The 11483-nt window shown below is 45.5% G+C and overlaps 2 protein-coding genes across 2 annotated transcripts in view; one reads left to right on the forward strand and one right to left on the reverse strand.

The window, feature by feature from the left end:
- The first annotated feature begins 2078 nt into the window (after window positions 1-2078).
- On the forward strand, window positions 2079-9095 carry LOC149287112 (RPA-interacting protein-like). Its single transcript, XM_089493275.1, has 7 exons — window positions 2079-2454; window positions 4683-4874; window positions 5706-5766; window positions 5854-5968; window positions 7213-7276; window positions 7443-7577; window positions 8829-9095. The coding sequence occupies exons 1-7, from the start codon at window positions 2305-2307 to the stop codon at window positions 8856-8858; spliced, it is 747 nt and encodes a 248-aa protein (XP_089349401.1). The 5' UTR covers window positions 2079-2304; the 3' UTR covers window positions 8859-9095.
- A 718-nt stretch (window positions 9096-9813) lies between these two features.
- The window catches only part of LOC149287113 (protein MIS12 homolog), a 2455-nt gene continuing 785 nt past the window's right edge, over window positions 9814-11483 (reverse strand). The window contains exon 2 of the mRNA XM_089493452.1: window positions 9814-11148. Within this exon, the coding sequence (XP_089349578.1) occupies window positions 10517-11134 (618 nt within the window). The 5' untranslated portion in view covers window positions 11135-11148 and the 3' untranslated portion in view covers window positions 9814-10516. The remainder of the gene's footprint in view (window positions 11149-11483) is intronic.

Below are 11483 nucleotides of genomic sequence, written 5' to 3' on the forward strand. Positions count from 1 at the left end.
TGGTGCTGGAATTTTTGATGGCGCTTTTGGATGAGGGGCTGTGCCTCGCATCCATCAAGTGCTATTTGTCTGCCATTTGTGCTAAGTACCAATTCGGGGGGAGGGCTTCCTTTTTTAGGGATCCTTTGGTGAAAGGGTTCCTTAAGGGATGTGCCAACTTGCATCCTCCTGTGTCGGTACCGGCGCCGGCTTGGAGCTTGGAGGCGGTACTGTCCGCACTCCAATCCAAGCCCTTTGAACCGATGGCCACGGCGGACTTGAGACTACTGACTTGGAAGACCGCCTTTCTTGTGGCCATCACTTCTGCCCGCCGTGCGGGTGAACTCTGCCTTGCGGAGGGACCAGCCCTTCCTGAGATTTCACAAAGACAAGGTGGTCCTGCGGACAGACATTACTTTCTTGCCTAAGGCTGTATCTGCTTTCCACATGTGCCAGGACATTGTGTTGCCGACCCTCGCTTCCAATCCGACTTCGGATGCGGAGCGGAGCCTGCACTCTCTTGATGTCAGGAGAGCGCTGGCGTTTTACCTGGACAGAACTGCTGCCTCCAGTCGGTCCGAGAGACTTTTCCAATGCTACTCGGTACCGAAAAAAGGGTTGCCTGTGTCTGCGCAGAGGTTTTCCAAATGGGTGGCCGGTACCATCCACCTCTGCTATGAGCTCCTGGGCAAACCTCTCCCTAGCAGGGTTCGGTCCCACTCCACAAGGGCAGTGTCAGCATCCTCTGCATTCCTATCGGGGATTCCCTTGGAGGATGTTTGCAAGGCTGCTGTTTGGTCCCAACCTCTGACTTTTATCAAACATTATAGGTTGGACACCAGAGCCATTCGAGACGCAGCCTTTGGGAGGGCTGTGTTGGTTTCAGGGTTGCATTGATTGCACTACTGATGGTTGTGTTTCAGCATTTGTGTATATACTGCCTTTGCGTTTACATTTTGTTGAATGTTGCTTTGCACGATTTCACTGGGATAGGTCTTGCACGACCTTATCTCCCCTTCTCAGGTTTAGCAATGTTGTTGCTATGTTTGGTTTGTGCAAGAACAAAGAGACTGACTCATTTTATGGTTCAAGGTGTTTATTGTTGTAATAAATGTACCTTTGGTTTACCATAGCTTTGGTCTCAGGACACTCCATCCGCCGCAGACCTTAGCTTGTCAGTCTAAACCCATTTGTATGATTCGCAGAGACCACGAAGAAGAAGGACAGGTTGCTTACCTGTAACGGTATTTCTTCGAGTGGTCATCTGCGAATACATACAAATCCCACCCGTCCATCCCCTCAGTGTCCTGCTCTCACTGGCTCTTCCATCGCCTGCTTGGCGGAAAAAATTGCGGAACTGGGGAAAAGAGCGGGAAGGCAGGGGCCTTATAACGGGTGGGCGGAGTTACCGCCAAAAAGTTTCTATATGTTGCAAAGTAAACTTTGCCTAGTGATTCCAGAAGTTTCTGAACAGCACTGCGCAGGCGCAGTGAAACCCATTTGTATGTATTCGCAGATGACCACTCGAAGAAATACCGTTACAGGTAAGCAACCTGTCCATCTCTTTCAAGTAATGATATTATTATTATTATTATTATTATTAAGCTTTATTTATAGAGAAGGGGACTCCATCCATCTTTCTCCTTTTTTAATTTGATTTTTTTCCCAGTACAGAATAATTACACAATAAAGACATTTTTAATACACTTTTATCATTTTTCCTCATTTTTTTTGGTATTATGTACACTTATTTTATTTATGTTCATTTTTATTTGTTTGCTGTATTTTACTATTTAATAAATTTACACAGCGCTGTACTACAAAAATAGAATAAAATAAAATGAAATAAATATGCCTAATTGGAGGAAAGCAAATTGAAAAAAGAAGGAAAATGTAAAATGTCTTTATTAATATTTATTATATTATTGTTATATTATTATCATCCTTTATTTATTATTATATTAATATTTATTGGAGGAAATCAAATTGAAAAAAAGAAGGAAAATATAGTTAAAATGTCTATTAATATTTATTTTATTATATTATTACATTAATATTTATTGAGGGAAAATCACATTGAAAAAAGAAGAAAAATGTAATAAAATGTATGTATTAATAGTCTTTATTGTGTAATGATTCTGTAATGGAAAAAAAATCAATTAAAAAAAAGACGGCTGAAGTCCATAATCTTCCCCCACAAGACTACATTTCCCATCATGCAACTGCCTCAGCGCCGGAAGTGGGCCTCTGTTTCCCGTCCTGCTTTGCGCGCCGCCTTCATGGCAGGACTCCATTTGCCAGCGTGCTTTGCGAGAGCGGTTGGGCATGACCACGCCCCCAGCCCACGAGGGGGCGGGGACTGTTGGCTTTCCCGCGGAGAAGGAAGCCAGGAAGATGGAGGGCCCTGTTCAGAGGCATAGGGCTCTTTACAAGGGACCCCCGCCTGGTCCTCCATGGAAGGAGGCCTTCAGGAAGGCAAGTCTTTTCCAATGGTTCCCTATGGGCAAATATACCCCAATCATTCCCTATGGGCAAGTATTCTCCAATGATCCCCTATGGGCAAATATTCCCCAATGGTTCCCTATGGGCAAATATTCCCCAATGATTCTCTATGGGAAAATATTCCCCAATGATTCTCTATGGGAAAATATTCCCCAATGATTCTCTATGGACCAGTATCCCCCAATGATTCTCTATAGACAAATATTCCCCAATGATTCTCTATGGGCAAATATTCCCCAATGATTCTCTATGGGAAAATATTCCCCAATGATTCTCTATAGACAAATATTCCCCAATGGTTCCCTATGGGCAAATATTCCCCAATGATTCTCTATCGGCAAATATTCCCCAATGATTCTCTATGGGAAAATATTCCCCAATGATTCTCTATGGGAAAATATTCCCCAATGATTCTCTATGGGCAAATATTCCCCAATGATTCTCTATGGACCAGTATCCCCCAATGATTCTCTATAGACAAATATTCCCCAATGATTCTCTATGGGCAAATATTCCCCAATGATTCTCTATGGACCAGTATCCCCCAATGATTCTCTATAGGCAAATATTCCCCAATGATTCTCTATAGACAAATATTCCCCAATGATTCTCTATGGGCAAGTATTCCCCAATGATTCTCTATGGGCAAATATTCCCCAATGATTCTCTATGGGCAAATATTCCCCAATGATTCTCTATGGGCAAATATTCTCCAATGATTCTCTATGGGCAAATATTCCCCAATGATTCTCTATGGGCAAATATTCCCCAATGATTCTCTATGGGCAAATATTCCCCAATGATTCTCTATGGGCAAATATTCTCCAATGATTCTCTATGGGCAAATATTCCCCAATGATTCTCTATGGGCAAATATTCCCCAATGATTCTGTATGGGCAAATATTCCCCAATGATTCTCTATGGGCAAATATTCTCCAATGATTCTCTATGGGAAAATATTCTCCAATGATTCTCTATGGGAAAATATTCCCCAATGATTCTCTATGGGAATATATTCCCCAATGATTCTCTATGGGAATATATTCCCCAATGATTCCCTATGGGCAAATATTCTCCAATGGTTCCTTATGGGCAAATATTCCCCAATGCTTCCCTATGGGCAAATATTCCCCAATGATCCCCTACAGGCAAATATTCCCCAATGATCCCCTATGGGCAAATATTCCCCAATGATCCCCTATGGGCAAATATTCCCCAATGATCCCCTATGGGCAAATATTCCCCAATGATTCCCCATGGGCAAATATTCCCCATTGGTTCTCTATGGACAAATATTCCACAATGGTCCTCTATTGGCAAGTATTCCCCAATGATCCCCTATGGGCAAATATTCCCCAATGATTCCCCATGGGCAAATATTCCCCAATGATCCCCTATGGGCAAATATTCCCCAATGGTTCCCTGTTGGCAAGTATTCCCCAATGATCCCCTATGGGCAAATATTCCCCAATGATCCCCTATGGGCAAATATTCCACAATGGTTCCCCATGGGCAAATATTCCCCAATGCTTCCCTATGGGCAAATATTCCCCAATGCTTCCCTATGGGCAAATATTCCCCAATGATTCCCCATGGGCAAATATTCCCCATTGGTTCTCTATGGACAAATATTCCACAATGGTCCTCTATTGGCAAGTATTCCCCAATGATCCCCTATGGGCAAATATTCCCCAATGATTCCCCATGGGCAAATATTCCCCAATGATCCCCTATGGGCAAATATTCCCCAATGGTTCCCTGTTGGCAAGTATTCCCCAATGATCCCCTATGGGCAAATATTCCCCAATGATCCCCTATGGGCAAATATTCCTCAATGCTTCCCTCTGGGCAAATATTCCCCAATGCTTCCCTATGGGCAAATATTCCCCAATGCTTCCCTATGGGCAAATATTCCCCAATGATCCCCTATGGGCAAATATTCCCCAATGATCCCCTATGGGCAAATATTCCCCAATGATCCCCTATGGGCAAATATTCCCCAATGATCCCCTATGGGCAAATATTCCCCAATGATCCCCTATGGGCAAATATTGCCCAATGATCCCCTATGGGCAAATATTCCCCAATGATCCCCTATGGGCAAATATTCCCCCAAACCTTGATGTTTCTAAGCTCTGGTGCATTTTGTTTTGGAACAATGGTCATCCTTTCTTTTTCCTCTTCGCCTTCTGCCCCATAGCGCTGCATGGAGAGGCTGAAAAGCAGCCGCGCCCGATTGCTGGAAAGATACCGTCATCTGGGAGGAGAGGCTGCTCGGCGGGCAAGCGACAACAACCTTTTGGTGCAGGAGGTGATGGAGGCCGAGTGGCAAGCCTTAAAGTCATCCAATGCTCCGCTGCCATCTCTCAGGAAGCCAGACGCGTTCCCTCAGGTTAGTAGGACGCGAAGCAACAAACTGCGATCCATACAAGTGTAGTGTGCTTTATTACAACTGGGAAGAACAACGACACCTCTCCACTCAGCCTTGCAAACCCACTGATGGACCTTGGGCAAGTCACACTCTTTCAGACTCAGGAATGGCAATGGCAAGCCACCTCCCAAAAATCCTGCCAAGAAAACCCCATGATAGGGTTGCCTTAGGGTTGCCAAAAGTCGGAAACAACTTGAAGGCACACACAACAACAACAACAGTGAGTTTAAATTGTTGTGAGCCACCCTGAATGGTGGCAGAAATAAGTCTTGAGGCTGAAGACTGCCTGTTTGAGGTTGTTGTTTCCAACTTATGGCAACCCTATAGCAAGTCTCTGACAAGGTTTTCTTGGCAAAGAGAGGATTTTGCATTTGCTTTTCTCTGAGGCTGAGAAAATGTGACTTGCTTGAGGTCACTCACTGGGTTTCCATGGCTGAGTGGGGATTTAAACCCTGGTGTCCAGAGTAACTAGTAACTAATTAACTAGTAGTCCAATGCTCAAACTACTATACATGCAGGTTTTCCCTGTCTGAGATTTCAAGTGTTGAGCCCAACAATCTGAATTGTGTTGCTGATCCCTGATGCACATCTTTTATGGCCTTTCTTTGCTTTTAAACAAAGGCAGAGCAAGGGATTATGCAGTCTGCTCAATGCTGTTGGCCTGCATCTCCCAGCATTCCTTATCCTTGGCTCAGGCTGCTGGGAGCTGTTATCCCACAATATCCGAATGCCCCTACAGTCCTTGCCCCTGCCTTGCAGAATACAAAACCAATTGATTGTTGTTCTCTTTAGACGTCCGAAGACTCTGAACTGGCCATCTTGGAGGAGATCCAGCAGGAGCTGATCTTGCAAGGTAAGTCCCCTTGGTGTAACCTTGGAGGATTGCCTCTCTTTGTCCCCTTCTGTTGGTGAGGATCTCTGGTTCTTGCTCTCCTTTCAGAACAGCTGGTCCTGGAGGAATATCATCAAAGCCTGCGGTTTGATGAGGAATGCCTTAACGCAATGCTTGAGGACTTGGAGATGGGACACCGGATCATCTGCCCCGTCTGTCGAAGGTAAGGTGGAGGAGCTGGGAGTAGGCTTTTGCCAGTCACCTCCAGATTTTGAATATAGACCATAGCAGTACACTTGTCACTCCGTGTTCACTAGTGACACAAGACCCCCGTGAATATGGGGGGAAACGTAAATAAAAAAACACCTAAGAGGACACCTCTCTAGGAATCCCTAGGTCCTCTGGCGCAACTCTGTGGTCAACGTCCGACAAACATTGAGCATAGAACTGCATTGGAGGACCTACAAAGGCCTAGTAGAGTGTTCTCTCTAGGAACCTCTAGTCTTCCAGGGCAACTCCTCTGACCTAGAGGAGCTACAAAGGCCTAGTAGAGTGTTCTCTCTAGGAATCCCTAGGTCCTCCAGGGCAACTCTGTGACCAACGTCCGACAGACACTGACCATAGAACTGCGCTGGAGGAGCTACAAAGGCCTAGTAGAGTATTCTCTCTAGGAATCTCTAGGTCTTTCAGTCCAACTTTTAGTTCAAGTTGACCATAGAGTTGCACTGGAGGACCTAGATATTCCTAGAGAGAGCATGTTAATCAATTGTGTGATTATCAATTATCAAAGCCGCAAATTTGGGGGGATGAATGTCCTGTCATGGTTGTAATGGTTTGGATGTTGGACTGGGAGACCCGGGTTCGAGTCCCAGCTGAGCCATGGCAACTCATGCTCTCTCAGTCTCAGAGGGTGGCAATAGCAACCCCCCGTCCAAAGAAAACCCAAGGATACGTTTGCTTTTGGGTTGGCCTAAGTTGGAAATGGCTTGAAGGCACACAAGCAATGAAAGGTCTTCTGTAACTTGTTACGTCGGGAACGATAATGCTGGTGTCATGAAGTCACGTTCGACAAGTAACCCAGTGCTGGGGAAGCGCATTGTTTCATTCCAGCCACACGTTTTCTAGTAGTAACAACAATAATAATAATAATAATGCATTTTATTTATATGCCGCCTCTCCCAGAGGATCGAAGTGGCTTACAATTTCCAGTCTTCATAAACACATTTTGACATAAATTTCTCACATGACGCTGGTAGGCGTTAAGTCACTTCCAATTCCTAGAATCGGTTCAAAGGCAATTTAATGCCTTTTTGGGAGGTTGCGGCGGACACATGTTCGTTTGCTTTGCACCACTGCAGTGACGAATACTTTTTCGGGCCCTACAATAAAGTATGGAAGAACTGGGTGGGCATAAAGCAACTCCTTTGAATGAGAGGATTTGTTAACCAAAGTTTGCCTGTTTCCTAGGGACGGCCTTTGTGTGAAGAGCCACTTGGTTGCGTGTCCATGTGGGGTGCGCATTGCCACGCAGGTAAGCAGATGTTTATTGTTTTATTTCCAGGATTTATATCCTTCCTTTCTCCCACCATTGGATTCAGTTAGAGGTTGCCACTCTCTGAGGAGGGACTGCGCATAGTTTGTGCCGCTGACCTTCCCAGAATCCAAGGCACTGAGACCCAATTTCTCTTCTCTTTTAGGAGATGACCGAAGAAAAGCTCCGTTCGCTGCTGGAAGACGCCATGACGGAGCATAGCCAGCATTGTCACTACAGCCCTGAATTTGCCGTAGCAAACGGGATGGAAAGAGACGCCAACCTTCTCATGAGCTGTCGGGTGAGTATCTGTTTTGTAGCAAATACGTCTGGGCCATTTCCGATCTAAAGAAGCCTGTGTTCTCACAGTACACTCATCCCTCCATATTTGTGGCTTTGATTATTCATGGATTTGATTAATATGCTCTCTCTCTAGGAATATCTAGGTCCTCCAGTGCAACTCTATGGTCAACTTGAACCAAAAGTTGCACTGAAAGACCTAGAGATTCCTAGAGAGAATACTCTACTAGGCCTCTGTAGCATCTCCAGGTCAGTCCTATGGTCAGTGTCTGTTGGACGTTGACCAGAGTTGCACTGGAGGATCTAGAGATTCCTAGAGAGAATACGCTACTAGGCTTTTGTAGCTCCTCCAGCGCAGTCCTATGGTCAGTGTCTGTCAAAGGTTGACCACAGAGTTGTGCTGGAGGACCTAGAGATCCCTAGAGAATACTCTACTAGGCCTTTGTAGCATCTCTAGGTCAGTCCTATGGTCAGTGTCTGTTGGACGTTGACCACAGAGTTGCACCGGAGGACCTAGAGACTCTTAGAGAGGTGTCCTCTCAGGTAAAAACATGGTGTTTTTGTTATTTACGGTTTTTCCATTTTCACGGGGGTCTTGTGCCCCTAACCCTAGTGAATATGAAAGGACAAATGTAGTTATATGCTTGGGTTCTGTTGGTTCCAGATTCACTCGTTTCTCATTTAATCAATGGATACCCCACCTTTCTGTTGCTGGCTGTTAGCAGCATTGGGTCAAAAAGACCTGAGATGTGTGTTTGTGTGCCCACAACTCACAATTTCCTCTGCCCTTTGTGTCAACTTTGTGCTGTTGCTGTTGTGTGTTCTCAAGTCATTTCTGACTTAAGGCAAACCTCTCATGGGGATTTCTTGGCACATTTCTTCAGAGGGAGTTTGTCATTGGCATCACCCATTGGGTTTCCTAGCCAAGCCAGGTTTCGAACCCTGGCCACCAGAGGGATAGTCCAATGCTCAAAACACCATCACACTGACTTTCACCACCACCTGAAAAATACCTGTTGTTAAAGAGTGTGCAATCGATCATAGTGCCACCTCCATTTGAAGCAGGCAGGATGCCAGCCACAGATGCTGGCAAAAGGTCAGACATCTAGAACATGGCCTCATAGCCCTGAAAAACTACAGATGCCAGCCATGGAAGCCTTCGACTTCACAGTGTATCTGCATCGATTCAAAAGACAGGGTCGCTTTTGCAAACCCAAGAACGGCGCATTCACTCCTCTGTTCTCCTTTCTAGGCATGCGATTCCTGGGCTATCGTTTTGTAACCTGCTGCTCCTTCCAGCAAAAAGGCAACGCTGCAATGAGAATCTTCCTTCTTCTTCCAAGAAGTGTCTTGTTAAGGAACGTGTGTGATACACACCGTGTAATATAACTGTACAAAGTGTCCTCGGTTGTTTGTTTTAAGTTAAATGGGTCGAAGCTGTGATTTTTCTTTTTTCCTATTTGCATAACTAAATGCACACCTTTATTTCCCCCAAATAAAATCCCCTTTTAAGTTAAGAACTTGGAGCAAAACTAGATGCTTTCCGTCTCGTCTGTAACGCTCCAAGGCTGGGGAAGACAACTCTGGGAGGCGGAGGAGCTATGGCCTCCCCGAAAAATAGACTCCACCATCCCCACATATCCTAAAGAAACGCTGGGAACTGGAGTTATGGCAGCAACAAGAGGAGTGCCCTTTCCTCCGCACTGCAGAAATAAAGAGGTTTGGCACCACTTTAACTCCAAATGGGTCAATGCTATGGAATTAGGGGATTTGTAGTTTGAGGGGGGCATCGCAGTTCTACAGGGAAAGCTCAATCTCTCACACAGCATTACAAATCCCATAGCACTGTGGTAGTCAAAGCTCTTTGACGCTACTTTTAACGGCAGACACACCATTAGACTTCCTCTCCACTGCTCTTTTGTGGCCTACCGTTAGTAGGTTGCGTTCTACTTACACTTAGTTGTGTCCATGCACACGCTGGACTCCAGGCCCTATTCCTCTCCACTGATTGCAGGCTGATGGGAATTGCAGTCCCGCAACGCCTGGAGGGCCACAAGCGGCCATGCTCCTGGTTTAACCAATAGCCACACCAAGGCTACCTTTTCCTCCTCCGCTTAGCTACTGAAACGTAATCCGCTTGTGGTCATTGGAAGATGGTCTTGGTGTTAGTCATGTTCCAAGTCTGGAAAATAAGTCCCATTGGTTTGTGACATGTTCGAAAGCATCCTTTAATTTTTATTATGGTTCAGAGACCCAGAGAAAGGCAAAGAATCTAATTTACTAGGTATATACAACTTACTCTGTGGTTACAGATCCAACAAGTTTAGTAGGTAGCAGTTCTCATAGTCAGAGTATTAATAGGATGCAAATAGAGGCGGATTTGGGAAGGGAGATAAAGAATACAGTTCAAAGTTTGGAAAGTTACTTCTGGTTTACAACTCCTATAAATCCCTCAGCCTAAAAGAAGAGCATTTTCCAAGCTATGCACATCTGCAGCACATGCCTCTTACAAATGATGCTGAGGTCCCTGAAAGAAGCGCACACAAAGTAGGTCATGCATTTTCTGACCAACGGTGTTTTGTGGTAATAGAAGCCATTGCAAAGGTCCAGACCACACTGTTGAAATAATCCAGTTTGAAACCGCTTTAACGTCCCTGGCTCAATGCGAGGGAATTTGGGGGGCTGTAGTTTTGTGGGACCTTCAGCTTTCTCAATTGGGAGCCCTGGTGCCACCGCAAACTACAGTTCCCAGGATTTTGCAGCACTGAACCAGAGCAGTTAAAGGAGTCTCAAACCGGATTATTTCTGCAGTGTGTTCTGGGCATCATTGATGCTCTGGGCATTTAGCAAATGATGATACTTTTGAGAGGAGAGGCAATGAAATGGATTTGGTGGCTATAACAGGAGCAAGGAGGGATCCTTCATGTTTTCCTTCCGCCATCACAGTTTCTCCAACTGGTCCATTTTCCGTTCCACTTCCCGCACGACGTCGCGCAGTTTGGCGGCCGTTTTCGCCAAGGCTTCGAAGCCTTCCTTGAGGTTGCCGCCTCCTTCTTCCCGGCTGACGCTGTCCAGGCCGTCGAACCAACGCAGGACCTTTTCGAGGTGCGCCTGGACCGCCTTTTGCTCCTCCAGCTCTTCCCGGAGAGCGCATTCAGCGCGCGTTTCAACCTTGAGCCGCTCCTCTCGCCGCCCGACTTCGTCCCGCAGCTCCTGAAACTGTTCGGCGGAGTAAGGGAACTTCTCTTGGACCTGGTGTTCGGGAAGGAGGACGTTTTTTGGGAGGCTGAGCACTGTCCTCAGGAGGGTCTCTTCGATCTGTCCGAAGAGGCTTTCGAAACGCTCCTTCATGAAGGAGAAGAACTGCTCGGTGCCCCTCCGGACGAGGGAAGGCGTGATGCTGCGATGGGCGCTGCCCAGCTTGTTCAGCATGGCCTCCTCCGCAACCAGCATGATGTGCGAAAGGTGGTCCTGGAAGGCGATGTAGATCCGCAGCATCAGCGTTTGCGGCGTGAAGCCAAAGAACTGGGTTTCGTAGGCCATCAGGTCCCCCGACATGGTCAGCGATTGGGCTGCGGAGACAGAGAAGAGGAGCCAAAAACATTGGTCCTAGTAAGATACTAGAGGATACACTAGATACTAATAATATACTAGAAGGGTCTGTGACCACAGTTATGTGTGTGTGTGTGTGTTATTCTGCAGCCACAGACCCTTCTAGTATATTATTAGTATCTAGTATATTGTCCAGTATCTTAGTGGGACTATTATTGATTGATTGATGTAACTATATATTGATATAATATATAAACATTGAATGATATAACTGTATATATATATATATATATATATATATAGTTATATCAATCAATGTTTATTCTATATATATATTGTTTCTCTCTCTATATAT

Source organism: Sceloporus occidentalis, unplaced genomic scaffold (genome assembly GCF_023333645.1).
Source record: "Sceloporus occidentalis isolate IW3139 unplaced genomic scaffold, rSceOcc1.0.p SCAF_64, whole genome shotgun sequence".
NCBI classification, from domain to species: Eukaryota; Metazoa; Chordata; class Lepidosauria; order Squamata; family Phrynosomatidae; genus Sceloporus; species Sceloporus occidentalis.

Excerpts from the sequence above, each read along its gene's own strand:
- LOC149287112 (XM_089493275.1), top strand. The coding sequence starts at position 2,305 with ATGACCACGCCCCCAGCCCACGAGGGGGCGGGGACTGTTGGCTTTCCC. Across the intron at positions 5,767-5,853 it reads GCAGGAGCTGATCTTGCAAG|AACAGCTGGTCCTGGAGGAA; the intron begins GTAAGTCCCCTT and ends CTCTCCTTTCAG. Across the intron at positions 7,277-7,442 it reads GGGTGCGCATTGCCACGCAG|GAGATGACCGAAGAAAAGCT; the intron begins GTAAGCAGATGT and ends CTTCTCTTTTAG.